At 43.4% G+C, this 9,224-nt stretch overlaps 1 protein-coding gene across 1 annotated transcript in view; it reads left to right on the top strand.

Annotated features, from left to right (window-relative positions):
• The window catches only part of LOC135570746 (protein sidekick-1-like), a gene marked incomplete at its 5' end in the record, with an annotated part of 232,699 nt that overhangs the window by 129,384 nt on the left and 94,091 nt on the right, over nt 1–9,224 (top strand). The window contains 1 exon segment of the mRNA XM_065016697.1: nt 600–750. Coding sequence (XP_064872769.1) covers nt 600–750 — 151 coding nt within the window.

A 9,224-nucleotide genomic window follows, 5' to 3' on the forward strand; every position in this document is an offset into this window, starting at 1 on the left:
TCTGTCTCTCTGTCTCTCTCTCTGCCCTCTATCTGCCTCTGTCTCTCTCTCTGCCCTCTCTCTCTGTCTCTGTCTCTCTCTCTGTCTCTCTGTCTCTCTCTCTGTCTCTCTCTCTGCCCTCGCTCTGTCTCTCTGTCTCTGTCTCTCTCTCTACCCTCTCTCTGTCCTCTCCTCTCTGTCTCTCTGTCCTCTCTCTCTGTCTCTCTCTCTGCCCTTTCTGTCTCTCTGTCTCTGTCTCTCTCTGCCCTCTCTCTGTCTCTCTGTCTCTCTCTCTGTCTCTCTCTCTCTGTCTCTCTGTCTCTCTCTGTCTCTCTCTCTCTGCCCTCTCTTGCTCTCTCTTTCTGTCTCTCTCTCTCTCTGTCTCTCTGTCTCTCTTCTGGGAGTAATAGCATTTACCCATCCCCCCTCTTTTACACAGAGAAACATATTACTGTTAGTCTGAAACTGCATATCTGTGTGTGTGTGTGTATGTACCGTGTGTGTGTGTGTGTGTACCGTGTGTGTGTGTGTGTGTGTGTGTGTGTGTGTGTGTGTGTGTGTGTGTGTGTGTGTGTGTGTGTGTGTGTGTGTGTGTGTGTGTGTGTACCGTGTCTGTGTAGGTTCCGATTGCGCCAGGAGAACATTGTGGGCTCCAGTCCCTCTAGCACCCCCTCCAGGATGATTCAGACACTGCAGTCGGCCCCCGACACACCCCCTAACAACCTCACCCTGGTTACAGCCACACAGACCAGCCTCACACTATGCTGGGCGGTAAGACACACCCCCTAACAACCTCACCCTGGTTACAGCTACACAAACCAGCCTCACACTACGCTGGGCGGTAAGACACACACACACACACACACTCTAACAACCTCACACTAATCTGTATCCGCCACGGAGCCGCAGTCAAACGACCACCCCTCATCACTGTCAAACGCTCCCTAAAACACTTCTGTGAGCAGGCCTTTCTAATCGACCTGGCCCGGGTATCCTGGAAGGACATTGACCTCATCCCGTCAGTTGAGGATGCCTGGTCATTCTTTAAAAGTAACTTCCTCACCATTTTAGATAAGCATGCTCCGTTCAAAAAATGCAGAACCAAGAACAGATACAGCCCTTGGTTCACTCCAGACCTGACTGCCCTCGACCAGCACAAAAACATCCTGTGGCGGACTGCAATAGCATCGAATAGCCCCCGTGATATGCAACTGTTCAGGGAAGTCAGGAACCAATACACGCAGTCAGTCAGGAAAGCTAAGGCCAGCTTCTTCAGGCAGAAGTTTGCATCCTGTAGCTCCAACTCCAAAAAGTTCTGGGACACTGTGAAGTCCATGGAGAACAAGAGCACCTCCTCCCAGCTGCCCACTGCACTGAGGCTAGGTAACACGGTCTCCACCGATAAATCCACGATTATCGAAAGCTTCAATAAGCACTTCTCAACGGCTGGCCATGCCTTCCGCCTGGCTACTCCAACCTCGGCCAACAGCTCCGCCCCGCAGCTCCTCGCCCAAGCCTCTCCAGGTTCTCCTTTACCCAAATCCAGATAGCAGATGTTCTGAAAGAGCTGCAAAACCTAGACCCGTACAAATCAGCTGGGCTTGACAATCTGGACCCTCTATTTCTGAAACTATCTGCCGCCATTGTCGCAACCCCTATTACCAGCCTGTTCAACCTCTCTTTCATATCGTCTGAGATCCCCAAGGATTGAAAGCTGCCGCAGTCATCCCCTCTTCAAAGGGGGAGACACCCTGGACCCAAACTGCTATAGACCTATATCCATCCTGCCCTGCCTATCTAAGGTCTTCGAAAGCCAAGTCAACAAACAGGTCACTGACCATCTCGAATCCCACCGTACCTTCTCCGCTGTGCAATCTGGTTTCCGAGCCGGTCACGGGTGCACCTCAGCCACGCTCAAGGTACTAAACGATATCATAACCGCCATCGATAAAAGACAGTACTGTGCAGCCGTCTTCATCGACCTCGCCAAGGCGTTCGACTCTGTCAATCACCATATTCTTATCGGCAGACTCAATAGCCTCGGTTTCTCGGATGACTGCCTTGCCTGGTTCACCAATTACTTTGCAGACAGAGTTCAGTGTGTCAAATCGGAGGGCATGCTGTCCGGTCCTCTGGCAGTCTCTATGGGGGTGCCACAGGGTTCAATTCTCGGGCCGACTCTTTTCTCTGTATATATCAATGATGTTGCTCTTGCTGCGGGCGATTCCCTGATCCACCTCTACGCAGACGACACCATTCTATATACTTTCGGCCCGTCATTGGACACTGTGCTATCTAACCTCCAAACGAGCTTCAATGCCATACAGCACTCCTTCCGTGGCCTCCAACTGCTCTTAAACGCGAGTAAAACCAAATGCATGCTTTTCAACCGATCGCTGCCTGCACACGCATGCCCGACTAGCATCACCACCCTGGATGGTTCCGACCTTGAATATGTGGACATCTATAAGTACCTAGGTGTCTGGCTAGACTGCAAACTCTCCTTCCAGACTCACATCAAACATCTCCAATCGAAAATCAAATCAAGAGTCGGCTTTCTATTCCGCAACAAAGCCTCCTTCACTCACGCCGCCAAGCTTACCCTAGTAAAACTGACTATCCTACCGATCCTCGATTTCGGCGATGTCATCTACAAAATGGCTTCCAACACTCTACTCAGCAAACTGGATGCAGTCTATCATAGTGCCATCCGTTTTGTCACCAAAGCACCTTATACCACCCACCACTGCGACTTGTATGCTCTAGTCGGCTGGCCCTCGCTACATATTCGTCGCCAGACCCACTGGCTCCAGGTCATCTACAAGTCCATGCTAGGTAAAGCTCCGCCTTATCTCAGTTCACTGGTCACGATGGCAACACCCATCCGTAGCACACGCTCCAGCAGGTGTATCTCACTGATCATCCCTAAAGCCAACACCTCATTTGGCTGCCTTTCGTTCCAGTACTCTGCTGCCTGTGACTGGAACGAACTGCAAAAATCGCTGAAGTTGGAGACTTTTATCTCCCTCACCAACTTACATTTACATTTACATTTAAGTCATTTAGCAGACGCTCTTATCCAGAGCGACTTACAAATTGGTGCTTTCACCTTAAGACATCCAGTGGAACAGCCACTTTACAATAGTGCATCTAGGTCTTTTAAGGGGGGGGGGGAGAAGGATTACTTTATCCTATCCTAGGTATTCCTTAAAGAGGTGGGGTTTCAGGTGTCTCCGGAAGGTGGTGATTGACCTGTCCTGGCGTCGTGAGGGATTCCCATGGGGGCCAGAGCAGCGAACAGTTTTTTAGCGGGAACTGTACTTCCTCAGTTTGGATATTTTTTTATTCAGAGCCTTTTCTGCTAGGCAAGCACCATGGTTTGCGGACACCAATAGCCTACCTGTGAGAGAACTTGGGAATGACCATCTGATCATTTATCACCCCAGTGTTAATCTGCAAAATTGTATTTGGCACAGGCAGGGAGCCCAGCCAACAGCGAGTTGCAGTAATCCAGACGGGAGATGACAAGTGCCTACCTCCTCATGCCTTTTGAACACATTGTATATAGACTGCCCATTTTTTTCTACTGTGTTATTGAGGTTGATTAATTGTTGCCAGACATGCAGAGATGCGATTCCACCTGGTGTAACTCTGTGTTGTCTGTTCACACTGCTATGACTTTATCTTGGCCTAGAACAGAGCCCTGGGGGACACCAGTGGTGAGAGCACGTGGTGAGGAGCAAATGAGAACTTGTTCTCAGATGCCTACCTGGTTAAATCGAAAAGATAGGTGAAATGAGAAAAAATAAAAAATACAAAAATCTGGAATCAAATCAAATGATTTGTGTGTATAGGAGTACTTCTGGGTTTCTGTGTGACATCGGAGGGATCGAGTGTAGGTTTTTTCAGAAGGGGGTGTGCTCTCTTGTAGCCAGCGGTCAGGGATGAGTTGATGTGTAAGGGAGAAGGTCACCGGAGATGGTCTGGAGAAGAGAGGAGGGGGATAGGGTCAAGCGGGCAGGTTGTTGTGTGTGTGTGTGTGTGTGTGTGTGTGTGTGTGTGTGTGTGTGGCTGGTAGGTTGAGTGTGTGACAGGCTGTTATCAGTGTCTCTCCTGGTTATCACCACTAATGCTAATCTGTCAGATTTCCATTCACCCTGCAAAACGCAGCACAAACTCCACTTACTCTCTCTCTCTCTCTCTCGGGGGGAGGTTAAAGTCGCCCAGAACTGTGAGAGGTGAGCCGTCCTCAGGAAAGGAGCTGGGAGAGATGAGGAAAGCATCAAGCTCATTGATGCAACAAGAGAGAGCAGTCTCTCTCTCTCTCTCTCTCTCTCTCTCCTGTCTCTCTCTCCTCTCTCTCACTCTCTCTCTCGCTCTCTCTCTCTCCTGTCTCTCTCTCCTCCCTCTCACTCTCTCTCTCTCTCTCTCTGAGATCTCCTTGTTCTCTCCAGAGGCTCTCTCTCTCTCTCTCTCTCTGGATTGGTCTGCTCTGACAGGCTCTCTCTGGTCAAGTCTCTCTCTCTCTCTCTCTCTCTCTCTCTCTCTCTCTCTCTCTCTCTCTCTCTTTCTCTCTTTCTCTCCCTCCTCTTTCTCCTGTCTTTTATAACCTAACTGGGAAACAGAGTATTTTTCAGTTTAAACACTTGTGTTAATGGGGCATTATAATGGTTAGCTAATGCTATTATAGCCCTACATTACAATGGTTAGCTAATGCTATTATAGCCCTACATTACAATGGTTAGCTAATGCTATTATAGCCCTACATTACAATGGTTAGCTAATGCTATTATAGCCCTACATTACAATGGTTAGCTAATGCTATTATAGCCCTACATTACAATATGAAGTGAAAAAGTGATACTACCTGGAGCTCGTCTCTGCGAATGTTCAGAAAGTTCTATTCAAACATCAGCTCTAATTCTCTAAAGCAAAACGGCTAGAGTTTTTTTAACTGCTGGGGTTACCTCTGGGAAACAGAGTAGTCAGTTTAAACACTGTGTTAATGGGGCATTATAATGGCTAATGCTATTATAGGCCTTCATTACAATGGTTAGCTAATGCTATTATAGGCCTTCATTACAATGGTTAGCTAATGCTATTACCAGCCTTCATTACAATGGTTAGCTAATGCTATTACCAGCCTTCATTACAATGGTTAGCTAATGCTATTATAGCCCTTCATTATAATGGTTAGCTAATGCTATTACCAGCCTTCATTACAATGGTTAGCTAATGCTATTATAGGACTTCATTACAATGGTTAGCTAATGCTATTATAGGCCTTCATTACAATGGTTAGCTAATGCTATTATAGCCCTTCATTTTAATGGTTAGCTAATGCTATTATAGCCCTTCATTATAATGGTTAGCTAATGCTATTATAGACCTTCATTTTAATGGTTAGCTAATGCTATTACAGCCCTTCATTATAATGGTTAGCTAATGCTATTATAGCCCTTCATTATAATGGTTAGCTAATGCTATTATAGGCCTTCATTACAATGGTCTCTCTCTCCTCCCTCTCACTCTCTCTCTCTCTCTCTCTCTCTCCTCTCTCTCTCTCTCTCTCTCTCTCTATTTCTCTCTCCTCTCTCTGTCTCTCTCTCTCTCTCTCTCTCTCTCTCTCTCTCTCTCTCTCTCTCTCTCTCTCTCTCTCTCTCTTCTCTCTCCCTCCTCTTTCTCCTGTCTTTTATAACCTAACTGGGAAACAGAGTATTTTTCAGTTTAAACACTTGTGTTAATGGGGCATTATAATGGTTAGCTAATGCTATTATAGCCCTACATTACAATGGTTAGCTAATGCTATTATAGCATTACAATGGTTAGCTAATTATTACAATGGTTAGCTAATGCTATTATAGCCCTACATTACAATGGTTAGCTAATGCTATTATAGGCCTTCATTACAATGGTTAGCTAATGCTATTATAGGCCTTCATTACAATGGTTAGCTAATACCAGCAAATGCCTTCATTACAATGGTTAGCTAATGCTATTATAGGCATTCATTTTAATGGTTAGCTAATGCTATTATAGCCCTTCATTATAATGGTTAGCTAATGCTATTATAGGCCTTCATTACAATGGTTAGCTAATGCTATTATAGCCCTTCATTTTAATGGTTAGCTAATGCTATTATAGCCCTTCATTATAATGGTTAGCTAATGCTATTATAGGCCTTCATTACAATGGTTAGCTAATGCTATTATAGCCCTTCATTTTAATGGTTAGCTAATGCTATTATAGCCCTTCATTATAATGGTTAGCTAATGCTATTATAGGCCTTCATTACAATGGTTAGCTAATGCTATTATAGGCTTTCATTATAATGGTTAGCTAATGCTATTATAGCCCTTCATTATAATGGTTAGCTAATGCTATTATAGCCCTTCATTTTAATGGTTAGCTAATGCTATTATAGGCCTTCATTATAATGGTTAGCTAATGCTATTATAGCCCTTCATTATAATGGTTAGCTAATGCTATTATAGCCCTTCATTTTAATGGTTAGCTAATGCTATTATAGGCCTTCATTATAATGGTTAGCTAATGCTATTATAGGCCTTCATTATAATGGTTAGCTAATGCTATTATAGGCCTTCATTTTAATGGTTAGCTAATGCTATTATAAGCCTTCATTATAATGGTTAGCTAATGCTATTATAGCCCTTCATTATAATGGTTAGCTAATGCTATTATAGCCCTTCATTTTATAATGGTTAGCTAATGCTATTATCAGCCTTCATTTTAATGGTTAGCTAATGCTATTATAGCCCTTCATTATAATGGTTAGCTAATGCTATTATAGCCCTTCATTTTAATGGTTAGCTAATGCTATTATAGCCCTTCATTATAATGGTTAGCTAATGCTATTATAGGCCTTCATTATAATGGTTAGCTAATGCTATTATAGCCCTTCATTATAATGGTTAGCTAATGCTATTATAGGCCTTCATTTTAATGGTTAGCTAATGCTATTATAGCCCTTCATTTTAATAGTTAGCTAATGCTATTATCAGCCTTCATTATAATGGTTAGCTAATGCTATTACAGCCCTTCATTTTAATAGTTAGCTAATGCTATTATCAGCCTTCATTTTAATGGTTAGCTAATGCTATTATAGCCCTTCATTATAATGGTTAGCTAATGCTATTATAGCCCTTCATTTTAATGGTTAGCTAATGCTATTATAGCCCTTCATTATAATGGTTAGCTAATGCTATTATAGGCCTTCATTATAATGGTTAGCTAATGCTATTATAGCCCTTCATTATAATGGTTAGCTAATGCTATTATAGGCCTTCATTATAATGGTTAGCTAATGCTATTATAGGCCTTCATTATAATGGTTAGCTAATGCTATTACAGCCCTTCATTTTAATAGTTAGCTAATGCTATTATCAGCCTTCATTATAATGGTTAGCTAATGCTATTATAGCCCTTCATTTTAATAGTTAGCTAATGCTATTATCAGCCTTCATTTTAATGGTTAGCTAATGCTATTATAGCCCTTCATTATAATGGTTAGCTAATGCTATTATAGCCCTTCATTTTAATAGTTAGCTAATGCTATTATCAGCCTTCATTTTAATGGTTAGCTAATGCTATTATAGCCCTTCATTATAATGGTTAGCTAATGCTATTATAGCCCTTCATTTTAATAGTTAGCTAATGCTATTATCAGCCTTCATTTTAATGGTTAGCTAATGCTATTATAGCCCTTCATTATAATGGTTAGCTAATGCTATTATAGCCCTTCATTTTAATGGTTAGCTAATGCTATTATAGCCCTTCATTATAATGGTTAGCTAATGCTATTATAGCCCTTCATTTTAATGGTTAGCTAATGCTATTATAGCCCTTTATTATAATGGTTAGCTAATGCTATTATAGCCCTTCATTTTAATGGTTAGCTAATGCTATTATAGCCCTTCATTATAAGGAGCTCTAGTGTTAATCTATGCTAAGTGTGGTGTCACCTGGTGTCCCAGGTCTAACACATACACGCCAAGGAGGTTAAAATGAAAGAGTGACGCACTCTCTGCTCTGACCTCTCTTTATCCTTCCCTCTCTCCATCTTCCACTAGGAGTGCACACACACACACACACACATTGGAGGGAGAGAGAGAGGGGGGGACAGTGAGAGAGAGAGATGGGGACAATGAGAGAGAGAGAGAGAGAGAGAGAGAGAGAGAGAGGGAGAGAGAGAGGGAGATGGGGACAGAGAGAGAGAGAGAGAGAGGGAGATGGGGACAGAGAGAGAGAGAGAGAGAGAGAGAGAGAGGGAGATGGGGACAGAGAGAGAGAGAGAGAGAGAGAGACAGAGAGAGAGAGAGAGAGATGGGGACAGAGAGAGAGAGCGTGGAAGGTAAGGTGACAATAAAATAAAATAAAGAGAAATAAAGAGAGAGTGAGCGAAGGAAGAATGGCAGAAATATTGAGGAGAGGAGGAAGAGGGGGAAGAAGAGAGGGAGAGAGTAAGAGAGGAGAAGGGATATGACAGGGACTGAAAGGGATAGAGGAGGAGGGAGGGAGAGCAGTAACTGAGGGGAGGGAGGGAGACGAGAAGAAAGGGAGAGAGAGAGAGAGAGAGAGAGCAGTAACTGTTTTTTTTATAATGAGCTTGTAAATAACATAAATAAATAACCAGGATCTGCTGAGAAAAATTGCAGATTGCTTTTTCATTCTCCACGTGGTATATGCTGTCTGTGTGCTGTGTGTATATGCTGTCTGTGTCATATGTGCCTGTGTGTGCTGTCTGTTGTGTGCTGTGTTGTGTGTGTTGTTGTGCTGTCTGTTGCTGTGTTATCACTGTGTGTGTGTGTGCATTAACATCTGTGTGTATATGTGCAAATATGTGTCTGTTCTGTGTGTTCTGTGTGAAATAGACAATGGGTGTTTCTGAAAAAAATGCTTTTTCATTCTCCCTGTGTGTGTGTGTGTGTGTGTGTGAAATGTGGTATGTGTGTCTGTGTGTGTATGTGCTGTCTGTTGTGTGTCTGTTCACGTGGTATATGCTGTCTGTTCACGTGTATCTGCTGTCTGTTGTGTATATGCTGTCTGACGTGGTATATGCTGTCTGTTCACGTGGTATATGCTGTCTGTTCACGTGGTATATGCTGTCTGTTCACGTGGTATATGCTGTCTGTTCACGTGGTATATGCTGTCTGTTCACCTCGTATATGCTGTCTGTTCACGTGGTATATGCTGTCTGTTCACGTGGTATATGCTGTCTGTTCACG

The sequence above is a fragment of the Oncorhynchus nerka genome, unplaced genomic scaffold (assembly GCF_034236695.1).
Source record: "Oncorhynchus nerka isolate Pitt River unplaced genomic scaffold, Oner_Uvic_2.0 unplaced_scaffold_906, whole genome shotgun sequence".
Classification (NCBI taxonomy): domain Eukaryota; kingdom Metazoa; phylum Chordata; class Actinopteri; order Salmoniformes; family Salmonidae; genus Oncorhynchus; species Oncorhynchus nerka.